Source organism: Stegodyphus dumicola, chromosome 9 (genome assembly GCF_044657685.1).
Source record: "Stegodyphus dumicola isolate Sdum_Otavi_A_Nest chromosome 9, ASM4465768v1".
NCBI classification, from domain to species: domain Eukaryota; kingdom Metazoa; phylum Arthropoda; class Arachnida; order Araneae; family Eresidae; genus Stegodyphus; species Stegodyphus dumicola.
This window is the reverse complement of record NC_140776.1, coordinates 127366479-127384402: the sequence shown is the minus strand read 5'-3', so window position 1 is coordinate 127384402 and position 17924 is coordinate 127366479. Positions and strand designations below refer to the sequence as shown.

The 17924-nt window shown below is 31.8% G+C and overlaps 1 protein-coding gene across 5 annotated transcripts in view; it reads left to right on the top strand.

The window, feature by feature from the left end:
• FeCH (ferrochelatase, mitochondrial) overlaps positions 1 to 17924 on the top strand; it is an 89675-nt gene that overhangs the window by 57292 nt on the left and 14459 nt on the right. For 2 of the 5 annotated variants that reach the window (XM_085824078.1, XM_085824081.1), the window contains 3 exons: positions 9467 to 9592; positions 11580 to 11744; positions 15745 to 15804. In XM_085824078.1, coding sequence (XP_085680204.1) covers positions 9467 to 9592; positions 11580 to 11744; positions 15745 to 15804 — 351 coding nt within the window. Of the gene's footprint in view, positions 1 to 9466; positions 9593 to 11579; positions 11745 to 11947; positions 12015 to 15727; positions 15805 to 17924 lie in introns of all 5 variants that reach the window. The other 3 variants (XR_015043081.1, XM_085824079.1, XM_085824080.1) reach the window with 3 other exon arrangements.

The following is a 17924-nucleotide window of genomic DNA, read 5'->3' as shown; positions in this document are numbered from 1 at the left end:
AATAAACAAAAAGGTAAAGAAACTTTACGTACATCTTATTGTTTACATAAAAACTTTAGATTGACAGAAATAACAGTGATGCCAGATGCATAAAACATAAGAATACAACAAAACAGTGGTTCCTCTAAAATTACACATAATATCAATTAAATGCTCAATTCACAGCAGCCTCCTTCGAGCATGAAAATAGTCATTGTTCGTATAGATTAACCTTTACTTTTTGACTGTTTTTACATCAATCAACTTTTTCTGAAAATGAAACTTAAGTGCTGGAAGTGCCTTCATCAGAATGTCTGCTCGTTGTTCATCATTTCTGACATAGCCTAATTGAAAATGTCTCTCCGAGAACTCATCTTGCACTAACTTGTACCTTTGGTCAATGTGCTTTGAGCATGCATTGAACATTGAATTTTTTATGTGCATGCTAGTACTCTGATTATCAATTTGTAGGATAGGCAATGAGACATTATTAGCTGTCTCATTGACAAGCCTTTCAATCATGTCAGGTCTTTTGTGGCATCAGCTGATGCCATGAACTCTGCCTCTGTCGTCGAATTGGATATGGTCTCCTGTAGCTTGCTTTGCCACGTAATTGCACCTCCACCATAGAAAGAAATAACACCTGTTCGAGACCTGTGTGTTTCTGCTCAGCTGTTGTTATCTGCATCACTAGACAACATCAAACTTCTCTCATCTTCATTATTGTACACAATGCCATGTCCAGTGGTATTGCGAAGGTACGTTAATGTTGTATGTATGATTTCCCAATGACTTTCTGTAGGATTGTTCAGTTTTCGAGACATCAAACTCGCTGCGTAAGCAAAATCTGGTCGAGTCCTCATTGCCAAGTACAGCAAACTGCCAACTACTGATCGGTATGGAATTTTACTTCTGAGAGGCTTGGCCTCCTTGATCTTGATCATGCTGTCATCATTTGGTTGACCATAGGCGAGCTTGAGACTCGAAACGGGCCTTGAATCGCTTGATCAAGCCATCGGGATTTGTTTTCACTCTGTAAACCCAGCGATTGTTAAGGATTTTATGTCCGTTAGGTGGCTCAACAAGTTGCCATGTTCCATGTTTGACTCGTATGGCCGCGTTGAGTCGCAGAATTTAGGACCCACAGAGACTGCATCAGGCAGTAAGATATATAGTGCCGGCCCGCAATAAGGCTTAAGTATATGTGGGAATTTATTTATCTGATAAGCCTTAAGCATGTGCAAGAAATAGACGTAAGTATAACAAGTAACTAAACTACTACAATTCAGGCTTAATTGTCTCAGTGTGCGATAGAAGCAAAAGAAAATTTAACGGAACATCTTGTCATTAGTTGCCAAACTCATGATGCAAGGATAGCTAAATTTGATGATGACAGCCGCTAATTTTAAAGGTTTTTGGATATCGCAAAACAAAGGTGAAATTTTCCAGTTAACAGATTTTGTAAAGAAATGTGGAGAAGCTGTAATAAATGAAGATGATATAAAAGAAGTTTTCCATTGTGATGACACTGCTTCTCAATCATCAATCAATTAATGACTGGAGAAATCTGTAGTATGGTTTTAGATCCAGAAAATACCGCTACCGATAGTGGAGAAAGTGACAGAGAAGTTACTGAAAACGAGAAAATTTTGATTGACAAGTTAGTCAGAATTCTCAAAACAGCAGTTACAGGACTTCAACAATGTAACTCGACAAGATATGATCTCTTTCTACAGAATTAAAGAGAAAGTATTAGTGCAAAAAACAAACTTAAAACAACTTACATTGAAAGAAATGTTTAATAAGGTAAGCAAATAAATATTAAGCTTTTTTTTTTTTTTTTGTAAAGTTTGATACCCTTTAGATCATAAATAATTCATTATTTCATAAATCATGATTTCATATTTTTAATTTTATAATTTCTACATGCTATCTTACTAGATTTAAATTGATGATCTATTATCAAGAAAAATCCCAAATCTGGAATTGCCGAAGTCCCGACGAGTCTGGATTTCAGACTTTGTATTCTATCACCTTCATTCAAATCATACTTATGCATTAATTTACTCATATCACAAATATTACTTCTACCAACATTAGAAGGAACAGAATCATTTACATTACTATTTCTGATTTCCGCTTCTATTTTCAATTTTTCAAGTTTAAATGTTCTTTGCTTATCTTTTTAAAAGTGTTACATCTTTTCCTTTTCGAGTTCAAATGTTCTTTGCTTATCTCTTTCTAAAATTTCTAACTTTTCCCTGTCTAAACAATCATTTATAATTCTATTTAGAATTTGTTTAGTGAAGTCTTTGTTATAGTTCTTACTATTCAAAATCATATCCCTTAAGCCTACAATTTTAATATAAGAAGGGACATCAACATCAAGTTCCAAGGCAAATTCTTTTAAGTCACATTTCTTGCCCCTTGCCAAATAAGTCATCTTAGACTTCAATTTTCAAATAATACAAAAATTATACTCGAGTTCTTTCCGTTTAATACTTGAACATAACATAAACAGTTTATAAATGTACATACCTTTCTTTCTATCTTCAGTTTTGGCGAGCTTTTGCATTCAGTTTAGGCTTAACGTACATTGAGGCTATACATTGTTAAATCCTAGGTAATAATTCTAGTTAATCCCACTTCTGAAATGTTAGTAATTACTTCCGTCATTTCCGTCAAACATTACTGTTCACATTACTGTTCTGCAAGTATCTAACAATTAATGATTAATTGCTAGATACTTGCTATATTAAAAACATTGCTGTCAAACATTACTGTTTTAAAAACAACTGTTGTTGCCAATTGGGGAAAATACATTAAAAAAGAAAAAAAGAAAACCATTACAGAACTAATTAACTAACTGAATGTTGCAAATGAACTTTTTGATCCCACGTATTTTCCTATACACTTAATGTTATTTTATATGGCTATAGTAAACTTCAAAATGTACAAAAATCCAGTATAATGAACCATATGGATTGATGTCCATATAATATATAATTATAATTTAGGGGATAAAATGTTTTGTATTTTTCAAATCTTTTCCCAAACTTTCTGCTGCTTTCAACTGCAAAATTACTAATCCTTAAATTTATCCTGCTTAGTGTATTAGACTAATATAAAACAACTTCAGATTTATGTGTTTTTAATCCTCTCACCTTTTCCCCCCCCCCCCCATCTTTCTCTGTGTTCTGAACAAAAGGCTGTGTGAGGCAGGTATACTATTTAATTGTTGAAAAACTAGGGCATGCAATAAACATACCTTACAACAGCTCACATTTGTTTTCGGACACTTTTTTTTTCCTGATTTGCTTGCGAATATCAGTTATTAAGCATTAAGGAAATGATTTTATTTTTCTTTCACATGTACTATTTATTGTCTTGTTTAAAACTTGCTTATTTTAAAAAAAGTCATTGAGAATTCTTTTTGTATATATAAAAAAACAAGAAAACATGAAGTTCTGAAAATGAACTCACAATATGTAAATTGGGATGCCAATGTAATGACATCAGACTTATGCACAGTTGAAGTATGGATTGAAAACATTTTAGCAGATGAACACTTAAGTAGTGGGGGTGAAGAAGAAAATGAAGAAATAATACCACCTTCTTTTGAAACTGTTATCTAATACATTTACACCCTCAGAAATTTCTCTGTATGTAACAATACAAGTGAGAAAATATTTCAAGAAGTGAACTTGATTCATAGCAGTTTGCTTAAGGTTCAGAATCAAGAGAAACATCGGGCAACAATAAAAGATCTTTTAATTAAAAAAAATGTTATTCAAGCAGACTGTTTAATGTTTAAAATATTAATAGTATTTCTTTAAATATTAATTTTAATATAGTTAATATTTGTAACTAATTGAGAGTAGAATAAGAAAATTGTGTAATATCAATAATAGGTTACTAGTATCAAAACTGTGCAGTTAATATATATATATATATATACAGTCAAAAGTCGTTAATTCGGACACCCGTAATCCGGACCTCAAAGCTACAAACTTTTTGCGCATGCGTCGCGTTCACGCATGCGCACAGGCGTTTACGAGAGCGCGTAAGACCCTTACGGCTGCGAATATGTTTGTGCGCATGCGTGTTTAATGTGTAACGGAGTTATACGCTAAGCTAAAGTTATCTAATTCAGTTAATGTTTCAGATTGCGTTGTTCCTTAATCTTCGAATTGGATCCGGCTTATTATTTTTTGCAGACTGTTAGAGCAATTTTATAAAAGTAAGCTTGAACTTTCGATTATGTCAAATAGAATTTCCGATATATATTTACTACAAAGCGAAAGTATGTTTGAAATCCGAAATCTGTTTATCAATTTCACGCTGCTCTGCGGCAGAGGGAGGGCAGAAACGTCATTATTAGATTATGATAGATTAGAAAGATTATGTCAAATAGAATTTTCGATATATATTTAATAATATGTAATTTGTATCTACAAAGCGAAAGTATGTTTTGAAATCCGAAATCTGTTTATCAATTTCACGCGGCGGTTTGGAAGTTAATCTGTCAGCACTATCCTTATCTTCAGGGCAGATGTTTTTATTTTATTTAGTTTATAATTCTGTACTAAGTGTAGTATTTCATTTCGATGTAGTCCGTCTTTGATATGATTTAAATCAAGTTCCTCGTCATTATAATTCGCTTCCGATAGTGAAGAAAGTGACCCAGAGGTTATTGAAAACGAAAACATTTCGATTGACAAATTAGTCGGTATTCTCAACACAGCAATTATAGGACTGGAACAGCGGAACTTTGTAACTAAACAAGAAATTATGTCTGTTTAATAGAATTAAAGAGAAAGTATTATCACATGAAACGAAGCAACTTACATTGAAGGAAATGTTTAATAAAGTAAACAAATAAATATTAAGCTTTTTCTTTTTGTAAATTTTGATACCCTTTAGATCATAATTGTTCTTTATTTCATAAATTACGGTTTCATATTTTTAATTTTGTAATTTCTGCATGCCATCTAACCCGATTTAAACTGATGATCTATAATCCGGAAAAATCGATAATCCGGAATCGCCGAAGTCCCGAGGAGTCCGGATTAACGACTTTTGACTGTATATATATGTTTTATATCGTAAATTAAAATTTCATTTATATCTTTCTCATTTATTCATTGTTTATGAGTAGTCCCTTGAAATGCATATAAACAGCGCTCCACTATATTAGAAAAAGTCTCTATTTCAATATTTAGTACAGTCAAAAGTCGTTAATTCGGACACCCATTATTCAGACCTCAAAGCTGCAAAATTTCTGTGCATGCGTATGCGCGTAAGACCTTTACGGCTGCGAATATGTGTGCACAAAATATGTTTACGAATGCGCGTTTAATGTATAACGGACGGTATAAGCTAAGCTAAAATTATCTAATTCAGTTAATGTTGCAGATTGCGTTGTTCCTTAATCTTCGGATTGGATTTGGCTTATTATTTTTTGCAGACTGTTAGAGCAATTTTATAAAAGTAAGCTTGAACTTTCGATTATGTCAAATAGAATTTCTGATATATATTTACTAATATGTAAAGGATATACAAAGCGAAAGTATGTTTCAAAGTCCATTAAACAAAAAGTGGAATTGCTGCAAAAAATGGATAAAGGCATATCCTTTGTTTATCTAAACCGTAACGTTTGTTTATCTAAACTTTGTTTATCGTTAATGCCGCGCGCGCAATGAATTGGAAGTTGATCTGTCAGTACTATCCTTATCTTCGGGGCAGGTGTTTTTATTTTATTTGGCTTATAATTCCTTACTAAATGTAGTATTTCATCTCGATGTACTCCGTCTTTGATATGATTTAAATCAAATGCCTCGTCATTAAAATTCGCTTCCGATAGCGAAGAAAGTGACAGAGGTTATTGAAAATGAAAAAAATTTCGATTGACAAATTAGTCGGTATTCTCAACACAGCAATTATAGGACTTGAACTTTGTAACTGAACAAGAAATTATGTCTGTTTATAAAATTAAAGAGAATGTATTATCACATAAAAAACGAAGCAACTTAAACAACTTACATTGAAAGAAATGTTTAATAAAGTAAAGAAATAAATATTAAGCTTTTTTTTTTTTTTTTTTTGTAAATTTTGATACCATTTAGATCATAATTGTTCTTTATTTCATAAATTACGTTTTCATATTTTTAATTTTATAATTTCTGCATGCCATCTGATCAGATTTAAACTGATGATCTATAATCCGGAAAAATTGATAATCCGGAATCGCTGAAGTCCCGACGAGTCCGGATTAACGACTTTTGACTGTACAAGGTCTTTGCAAGTAAATTAAAAAAAAATACAAGTGTCCGAAAACTAATGTGAGCCTGTGTAGGAGATCGTAAAGTGTCACCGCATTGGAACTAAATCACCCCTTAAGACAAAGATTTTAAGACTTGGTTCTTTGGTTGAGCTGTCAGACAGCACTTTGTTCAAGGCTGATGCTTATTCACAATAGTAAATGTATATTTTAGATGGAAATGTGTAATTGGTAGGACAAGTCTAAACCATGACATTTATGTTAATTAATTTTCTATGTAAAATTCTTAGTGTATGGTGTAACTGAGAAGCAGTAAAAAATATTAAGTGATTATAGGTAAGAATAATTGTAATTAAGTTTAATATATATGTATATTTAATTAAATTTACTATTAACATCTTTTAGAAGATGTGACAATATTAGTCACACTTTCTGTATGATTCATTAATAAATTTTTACACTATTTTGTAAGATGATTCCTTTTTCTCGTGAGACCAGAAATAGCAAACCAAATTTTTGGTCCCTTGAAGTTTTTAAAAATGTGGATCGGCTGTCATTGGTATAGTCTTCATAGAGATCCGCTCAAGATTTGCATTAATTTAATGAAGGGAATAAACAGTTGAATAAAACAGAATTTTTTAAAATTAATTTTTATACTATAATGTATTTTTCTTGATTTTCTCTTTATGACCAGTGCTGTGTTATTTATGACTGAAAAAATATTAGTATGATCATGGAAATCAGGGTTTAGGATATCATTAAAAATTCCCAGAAATTGGCATTCAGACATAAACCCTCTCGAATACTTTGGTAGTTACTTCACTGTGTAGCAGTAAACTTTCCCTGTTTTCAAATAGTCTCCTATTGGTGAGAAAAGATTCCTTGGGCTGTTGGACTTTTGTATTGGCTGCATGACCACTGGCCACCACAGGCGCTGTTAAGGCCGATTCATGGTAGTGAGCTCTGGAGTCTGTCTGCTTTGTTTTGTTGAATTTGTCTTATCACTGAATCTATTTGCATAGACTTTGCTTGTATTCTTCTTCTTCTTCAGGCTGAGTTTGTCAGGTATCAGGCACCTCTGCTAAATAGCATTTTGTGCCAAATGCACCAAACCCAATTGCTTCCTAGCTCCATTTGCTTAGGTCAACCACTTTGTTTATTTATTATTATTATTATTTTTTAAAAATTTTTGTTCTTTAAAAGGCCTTGAAAGTTAAACGGCTGCAGAGGTACAAGCTGCACAAAGTTGAAAACGTAAGATTTAATCAGGGACTTTATGTAACATTTAACAAAATAGATGAACATATCATGTCAGACTATGACACATTAGTGAAATCATACGATGGGTAACCTACAAATGTACTCGACTGGTACGACATGATTTAAGCTTGCTTAACAGTTCATTCAGACAGGCAGGTACTTGGCAATGTAGAAACGTTATCTGGAATACTTGGCTAGATTCCTATTACAATGTAGTCTTCCATTGCACTGTTCCATATTACATTGCTGCACCACGCTCGAGAGAATCACAGCTACTGGCCAAGTCGAGAAACACGTCAGATATTCACAGCATGAAGAACACAGTGTTCAGCAACATCAGAACTGAGAGAAGACACACCCTTCGTCTCTGTCGGGAGGATTCTACTGTGCAATTATGCAGTTCACCTTTCCTGCTCAGTGCAGGCATGAACAGAAGGAATGCAAATTTCAACATCTATAAAGTCTAACAGCCCCTTAATAGAGCTCAGGTGTAACTCTTTTTTAGTATTGAGAATACCTGAAGTAGTCAATGTTATCAGAAGTTCAAAGTCAGTAGTCTGTTTCTTTGATAAACATTTTTCAGGATGTCCCTCAATGACTACAGCCATCTTTACCACTGTAAGAGCCTTCCTGAAAGGTATAACATTAATGTTTGTCTCTTTTGGCAGTCTTTGGGGCTGTATTCCTCTCCATCCTTTGAGATTGCCTTTTTTTTAACCTTTTCCTTTGAACAGTTTTCAATTCTCAGGCACATTTCTTTTCATTTTTCTTTTTTGGTGTTCTGGTTATTCTCATTTTGATTTTATCTAGAGAGGCAGTCATGCTTTTAATAGCCCTTTTCCAGATGTTGACTGAGTAACTTCAGAGGAGGTCATTTCTACCTCACTCGATGAAGAATTCATTTCTGCTCTTTCAATTGATTTCCTGTGGGTTTCCTTGTTTTGAGAAAAAAAGTCTACCTCAGAGGTGTTTCCTGCGAAAGCAGAATTTTGAATTATATTGTCATTTTCAGCCATATATAAACTGGAAAAGAAAGTACAGAGGATGTCCACCCAGTATTGCCTGTTGCTGGGTAAGGCAAAATACTGTTGAAGTCGCCTGGCATAAAGCTTCGTTTAAGCTTCATTAAGCCACTGTAACCACAGTGTTATTAACCCTAGGCATGGATCACATAACACCAGGGTTATGGGAGGGGACATAACACCAGGGTTAAGCCATGGTGTTATGGATCACATAACACCATGGCTTCTTATTTATTATTCAAAGCTCTCCAGTCAGATAATACAGGACATCTGGCTATCCACCACCAGGGTGCTTGTATCCCACTCAAGCCCCAGGGTGTTTTAGAAGAATATTTGTATTCTTTCTGATATTTAGAAATTAATGATCAGAATTTATTTTTTAATTTCATAATAAAAACAGTTATTTATTGATCATTGATACATCTTGTTTCATTTGCTTTAAACTGCAAAAGAAATGTTCATTTAGGTTCCTCAATATTTTAGGTTATGTATCTTTTTGATAAGTATTCATTAACTTTTCTTTTAGCCCTCTTTTTAATTTGCTTAAATTGCAGAGCGTTTTGCTGTCACATGTATTGGAGTGCATATTTTTCTTTAATTATAATATATATCTACTATATATATATAATATAATTTATCTACTAATCAGGTTTAATTTGCCCTGGAACTGTAAAATTTCCAAAAAACTCATGAGTAAAACATATATTTTATTTTCTTCTAATATATTACGTAATGATTTGGGCACACCTTTAAGATACATGTACAAGTATTTGCTTTAAAATATTGTCAAATATAATGTATATAGCTGAAAGGATTATGGAATTAAAAATGAACTATTCTATTAATATGCGGCAAAATTTGATAGCAGCCTGTTCATATTAAATATCAATAATTAAGTACTGGCTTTTTTCCCTCCCCGAATAAGGCTGTGAATAGAGGAGACACCTACCCTGGTGAAGTAGCTGCTACTGTTTTGGGAGTAATGCAAAAATTGAATTGGAGTCATGCATACAGATTAGTATGGCAGTCTAAAGTGAGTAACTTAGAAAAGGTATGATCTTTTTATAAGCATATTGCAGTGTATTTATTAGATCTTTAAATTTTTAGTAAAATATTCAATTTATTGTTTCTGAGGATTTTGTTTGTAATGTAACTTAACAAGATTTAATGTTAGGACTTTGTATTGTATAATTTTTCATTGAATTGCAGGATATAATTACAGAACATGATTTATGTGATTGCAGATTTGTTTTTAAGTTTTTATAGTTTGCTTAAAATGAGTTCTGAATAATTTTTACTCATTGCAATCTTATAAACTTGAAATTTATCTGCATTTTTTATGTTTCTTTCTTAAATTTTCCCATAGAAAACAGAACTTGAAAACCTCATAAACATATATGGGTTCTATGGTTTATAGATCCTGATTTTCTTTTCATATAATTGTTTATGAATTAAAATATTCACTTAAAAATAGATTTAGTGATATTCCTGCTTGAACGAAAAACTGAATATTTTTGACTAAATGTGTATATAATTTATGAGAAGTATTTTTAATTTTTTGATTTGATTATGATTAGGGAATTTATGTTAAATGTAGACTGGTTAATTAGAAAAAAATATGCATTACAAAGCACATTTTTATAGTTGTAAAAATGTTGTTCATGCATTGATTTTTGACAAGTTGTGCTATAGGCTGGAGTCTATGTATATGAGACACTCCTGTTCCTTCACTGTTTCTACTCAAACTGTCAGTAATTTTAAATTTAATGCTAATATAAAGCTGGATTTTGTTTAATATATCCAAGAATAAGCTTAATTTTTAAAGCATTGTTGTTTGTTGTTTGTTTATGTTTGTGGAGGGCAGATTTTGGGGGGGGGTGAGAGGAGGTCACCAGTGTTTTTAACTGCATGTAGTTGTTGTTAGTACAGTCAAATACCAAAAATCCACCGACCTGAAATCCACCAATTCCTGAAATCCGCGTTGCCCCTCAAAATATAAACATTCAGTTTATAGGTTCCGGAAACCGCAACATTGAGTACGAAATATCGAAGAAAAAATACTTAACCGAATAATGACATCATAACTACCAAATAATAATGAGTCATAACGGAAATACCAAATTATTGACATAAAAAAGTTTAAAAAAATAAGATAGAAGTTTTCCCCCTCTAATCTGCATCGAGGCAAAAAAGCAGACGATTCACTCAACTCTTCGTTCAAATTCACGTTGTTGTATTTTCTAAGCTTTGTTATTTCACGAGACTGTGTAGTGCTGCCTTTTTTTTATTCCGGATATTTTGTGGATCAGTTAAGAATATTTTGAATTTCAGCCCTTTTTAATACAATGACAGATAAGAAACACACTCATGATTTTACTGCTTGCAACGTTGAAAAACGTAAACACGTTGCATTGATGGTAATGCAAAAAGTGCAAATTCTACAAAAGATGGAGGCAGATGCTACTCCTTGATTTATAGCAGATTGGTATGGAATTGCGACACAATTGTGTATGATATATGGAAAAATAAAGAAAAGCTGTTAAATTTTACAGCAACAGTGATTCTAACACCGGAATCCGAAACCAGAAATCTTTGCACGAGACGAAATTGGCAAACCTCGATGCTGTGTATATATAATACAATGAATAATATAATCAATTTATATATGTAATAATAATTTAATGCATATAATAAATTATTGCAATATGTATATAATAATTTAATTAAATGTATCTAACACACCTTATTTATTTTGCACTTTTAGTCCGAATGTTATGCTTTATCTTTTCTGTCCTGAAATTCGCAAAATCCTAAAATCCTCACAACCTCTGGTCCCAAGCTTTGCGGATTGCTGGACTTTTACTGTATTCCTTAAATTGTGGTTGTATCTTACTTTTCAACTATGTAAATTTTTTAAAATCATTCTGTTGAGTTAGGATCATAAAATAAATTTCCCTTTCAATGCATTTCTCATTTTCTCTCTCTCTCTTTTTTTTTTTTTTTTTTTTTTTGTTTTTTGTTGTTTGTTTATGTTTTAGGTTGGACCTGTAGCATGGTTAAGCCCCAAAACTGATGATGCTATCAAAGGCTATGTGACAAAAGGCAAGACAAGCATATTGCTTGTTCCTATATCCTTTGTGAATGAACATATAGAAACGTTGCATGAATTAGATATTGAATATGGTGAAGAATTAGCTCATAAGGTAAATGATATTGTTTTTTAGCTGTAAATTGCAAGTTGTAAGGCAAAAATTTAATTTCATTTAATTAGTTTTTTACAAGTCATGTGTTCTTTTAATTAATACTAAAAAACAAAATGTAAAATTTATATGGTTTTCCAAAAATTAATAATGCATTGAAAATGTAATTTACCACTTATAGAATGTCTGCTGTCTCTTTGTCACAGATATTAAAGAATTATGCTGTGGTGAAGAATGTCAATCATCAGTACACTGCTTTTGAGCTTTGAGTTTGTGAGAAATGCTATTTTCATAATTTACTTATTTCCCCCCTCCCACCCCACACAATTTCTTCCTCTCAGAGCTTAAGTTTCAAATTTTATTTAAATCATATTCATATAAGTAGCTTTATTCGTTTGCTAAATAACTAAGCTAAATCCATTCATTACATCACATGATTTCTGTACTTTAAAAACAGCGACTTTGAGCCCATAAATATTGATTTTGAATCGGAAATAAATATGATAGCAGTGTAAATGAGTCATGCAGTGATAACAGATATTATGTTTATCAGACCTTCTCCAGTACAGAAAATTTTTTTATGTATGTTAATAAATTTTGAGTTACACAAAAGAAAATGGAAGGAAATTTACCATCATATGCTCATTCATATACATTACTACCATTTCAGAGTGTGAAGAAGAGGGGTCTAATTCCCACAAATTTTCAACAATGTTAGCATAATCAAACTGAAATCGATAACATAAAATGTTACAGTTATTGAGCATAAGCTAATAGTTGTCCTGTATGTGGCTCACTGTTGCACAATATGTGATATGTTCTTTTTATGAGAACTTCAAAGACTCATGGTATATGTGACCTTTTAGTTTCAGTAGAACAGTGCTATTCTTACTCTACAAGAATAAGCAGAAATATTCTTTAAATTATGTTTTTCAGAATTTTTTCCCCCTTCTCTGGGTTTATATATATTAAATGATTTTAAGATGTATACTGTGAAGTATATTCAGAGTCTCTATATAGCCTTTAATGTATATTCAAAGACTGTAATTCTTTTTATACTAGATTTGTATATTATTATTAGATCTTCAAGTATATTCAAAGTTTAAATATTTTTTGAAGTATATTAAAAAATTATACTTCAAAGATTTTTGCCGTATGTGGGCTTTAGTTTCAGCAGAATGGCGCTATACTTACTCCGCATGACTAAGCAGGAATGTTGTTAAATGATGTTCTCCAAACCTTGTTTTATGTTGTGGTTTGGTTGTATTAAATGATGAGTCTTCCAAATTAACAGTTGAGATTTCTTTCTGTGGAAATGTCAAATCCAAAGTGCATTGCTACTCAACTCAGTTTAACTGTATTTAGAAAATCTAGTTTTGTAGGTTAATGCTTAATAACTTTTAATGATACTTAAAAAGGTGGGATTTCTGTTACCTAAAACTGCCACACTTTCAAGAGATACCTGCCTTTGTTTTGCAACTAGCTTCGTCTTTAATAGGTGTTACTTCAAGAAGGAAAAGACAGTGCGTGGGAGAAATGTCTGACTGGCTGTGTGAAAGTCTCTAGGGACAAATTTGAGAGTTCAGCTCACTTTTTCAGCAACAAAAATGAACTAAAAAGGACTAAAAAGGTATGGCCAGCATACTGGATATAGTTGTCCTCTTAAGTTGCAGTCACCATGGCTTTATATTGGCCAGTTCAGTTCCAACTGGTTAAACAGTACATTAAGTGAAAGACATAACTTTTATGAGATAATTATGCTGGAATACATTTCATTCAATCCTCTTTCTAATTTTAGTGGTTTTCATTCCCTATTCCACCATTCTTATGAAAACTATCTTTGTGCTTAATCATACAGTTTGATGTGCAAGCTTATTGAGGAAATGTTTTCCTTTGTGTTTTAGTGAAATTCATATTTACTGAATTCCAATTTTCTGAATTGAATTGAAATGTAGTAGTATAAACTGTTTGTCTTTATGATTTAAATATACATAAACCTATAATAAATGTAACATCATGCTGTGTAAATATTTCACAATGACAAAATAAAGAAATCTGTAATTGTAGGCTGTTACATTAACTTTAATTAAGGTACATTATTTAGGAGACTATAATATTCATATTTAAAAGATTATATAAATTAGATCTTGCATTTTCATAGTGTTTAGGGTACATTTTAAAATAAAATTATCTTTATTTGATAAATCATTTCCAAAATTTATTTTTGAAAAATTATTCCAATATTTAGACTGATTGTGTGTTTTCACAAAAGATATTTATGTGATGTATTTATTTTATCATACTTTAGAGAGATAATCTCATTTGAATTATCAGTACAGAAATACAGGGTGTTTATAAACTCCCGGACCCATTTTGATGTTTAATAACTCATAAAATAATAAAGATAGATTAAAATTAATAACATAAATGGTTAGATAGACTCAAAAAGTTTCATAACCCTTGTCAATGAACTTCCACGTGTGGCCCCTTCGTCGCACGGAGAATATCAAGTCGATATTCAATTTCACGCCAGGTACTGGCAAGCACGTCAGCATCCACAGAGGCTATCGCGGTTGTAATTCTGGCTTTTAGGTCATCAATGTTCGACACTCTCCTCCTGTAAATGTTGTCCTTTACAAATCCCCAAAGAAAAAAGTCCAGTGGCATTATATCAGGTGATCTGAGTGGCCAAGAAATTGGACCTCCTCGCCCAATCCCTCTTCCTGTAAAATGGTCATTCAAAGAACTACAAACGATAGTACCTCAATGAGGTGGTGCACCATCGTGTTGCAAAAAGACATGTGGCTGAAGCTCTTCTAGTTGTGAAAATACGAAGTTTTCCAACATGTTTAAGTATACGACTGATGAGACCGTCTTTTCTGTAAAAAAGAAAGGCCCAATGACTGGGTCGTGTGTTAGTCCACACCACACATTAACCTTTGGGGAATCCCTTTGTGCCTCACGGTATTAATGGAAGTATTCAGATCCCCATATGCGCACGTTATAGCGATTAACAATGCCAGAAATATGCCAAAAACAAAAGAGAGAGCATTGCAATTAATAAGCAGACGATATTTAGAAAAGTACTGATATTTAGACTGGAAAATGAAATTATCTGAAATTAACCACATGCACAGACAATATTTACAAAAGTAAAGATATTCAAACCTGAAAAGGAAAATATATAAGTTATTCCATCAATAAATGCCATAAGTTTGTTTATATCTTAATTATTTTATGAGTTATTAAACATCAAAAAGGGTCCGGGACTTTATAAACACCCTGTATATGTTTAATTTTGTACAGTTATTTTTTTTGTTTTTGAAAATGTTCTTGACTTAGATAATGTGCTACACGAGTTTTGCAATTCCTGTAATTATTTTTTTATTACTATTAGAAGTATTTTCTCTATCAATAAATATTGTACTTATTCACCTATACTCCCCCCTTTTTTACTAATTTTATATATAAAAAATCAAGAGGGAAAATCACATTTCTGAGGGAAAGCAATTAATGAAAAACATAGTGAATTAAGAAGTATATAAAAGTTAAGGTACTATTGTTACTAAATTCTATATTTAAATTACAGTTGTTATTTTTAATGGTATTTTTTTAACTTATATACTATTATAGTTATTACATTTTTGCTACTTTGCTATTGGTTCATATTCAGTACATTGCTACCATACCTAAAAGTTTCTATATCACATTCTGAAAATACCAGGTGTAACTACTCAAGGGGAAGAAACATGTGAGTAAATATGATATTATAGGGAAGTAATAACCATCTAATACTTTAGTGCTAAGTTGAAGGAAAAAAACTCATTTGGTATTAAAATTTGGCTTATACATGCTATGGTACCTAAAAATTTTAAGAATTTGTATAAACTGTTCATTTATAATTATAAGTTCTATAATGTTTTTGAAGGTATTTGTAATTCAATTCTAGTAGAAATGCATTGTATTTTTGCAATTTAGTGTTACAGTTTTGTTTTAAATCTAGATTGGTGTCAAACATTTTAGAAGGGTCCCTGCTCCAAATGATCATCCATCTTTCATAGAGGTAAACTTACTTCTTCTTCTTTTTTTGTTTTGTTGTGTATAGTTATATCATTTTAAAATTATTTTCTGGGTAATTGTTTCTATATACTAGCTGTTAAAGTTGCTGATTAGCTAGTAGCTAGTTGGCTACTAGCCGTTACAGTTGCTGAAGTTACTCTTTGCTGTTATAAGTACCTTAAAATGTGTGAACACTCAACAGCTGATTATTAATAGCTTTTATGTCCATCATACTTTTTATGATATACAAAACTTTGCTAAATACAAAAATATGAGAAAGCATTTATTTTTCTGAAATAGCACTTAATGAAATGACATCATTACTTGTTTTTCATTAGTACTTTGATACATCATGTTGGTAAGTGCTATAAAAACAGTATAGAACTGATCAACAAGTTATTTGTGGGAATGAAAATACAATTTGTTTTAATGCAAACTGCCCATCATAGATTTGGAACACTTTGAAAAGTTCATCTTGAGAAATAGTAATTATGTTAACTGCATATGAACCACTTGACATACAATGACGTGTTATTGTAGACTTCTCTGAGACATCAAGAAACTATCTTTGGTGAACGCTGCACTGTATATTATTATTGTTATATAGCAATGTAAATTTAAAAATAAAATGTTCTGTTTTTAAGCTTGCACTTGAGTGTCCAAATTAAATGGTATTCTTAGGATGCATATTTTATTTGTATGTCAAGGGGTTAACTATCATAGAAATTCTTTTGAGGTAATTCAATAAAATATTTCTATTGTATGGGTACAAAGACAGCGTGCTTAAAGTGCATCATACCTTCTCTTCCTAGGTAGCTGAATGGGCTGGCTGCATGAGGTTTTTATTTTTCCTATGTTGTTATAAAATTATGAATTATCTTCTCTTTGAAAGACTTCCTCAGAAGTACTTTTATGCTAAAGTCCTCAAATGCTTTGAGAAAACTGAATAATCCATTTCATATTTAGATGCTGTTTTTACTGGTTTGAGAATTTTGTGTTCCACTTGCATATCATAGGAATTTCTTGCATGAAACATAATTGATTGTAGATTTTAGAATAAATATGAATAGTGAACTTAATTCGCACTCTCATAAACATTTTGCATATCCCAATGTATTTTTATTGCCTTTTTGGGGCAAGGTGCTGGATAAGCTTATGACACAAAGATCATATTATTTATTAACAAATAATCTTTTAAACAAGAATCAGAATGGTTTTATGCCGGGTAAAAGTATTACCCAGGTTACAGAGAATTTAATATCTGAAACTCTTCGAAATAGAAGGGAAAATAAACATACTACAATTTTATCTTTAGATTTGAAAAGGGCTTTTGGTAACGTTTGGTGATTGATTCTACTAAAAGAATTAAAAGACATGAAATAGCTTTTTATTGATATGTGATTTTTTGAATGATAGGAAAGTCTCTTTATATGATGGCAACAAGTGGTATCATAGAAATTATCAAAGGGGTTGTCCCCAAGGATCGATATCTGATCCACTTACATGGAATATCATTGTGAATATAGCATTAAATGTTACACTACCACAAAATGTTGGTATACAAACTTATGCTGATGACTTTGTTTTATTGACCACGGCAAATGGTTGTCATACCATTTGCCATCATCATATAGCCAGTGCATTAAGTTGTGCCACTCAAGAGTTAGAGAAGTGGTCTGTGCAAGTTAAGTGTAAGTTCGATCCAAAGAAAAAAATTTTTTTTTTTTTTTGGGGGGGGTATTGCAAAAATTAATACTAGATCAATGTACTCTAGGTGTGAATTGTATGATCAATCAGTCAAGGTTTCTAAGACATTAAATATCTGGGAGTTAATATCAATTGACGAAAAGCTTACTTTTATAACTGCACTAGGATGAAATAAAGACTGAGCGTTTTTACATTCTTAACAGACTCTGTAAAATGAATCTCCATGGTAATGTACTTAAGAGTATACATAAGAGAGCTATTGAGAGAAAGATTCTATATGCATGAGGCTCATGGTGGACTGGTTTGGTTCAAATGCGCATGAAAATACACTGCTCGACATTAAAAATGCAACACCAAGAAGGAGTGGTCAGAAATTTATGCAAATTTTAGAATAGACGCACGTCACTGAGTTATGCA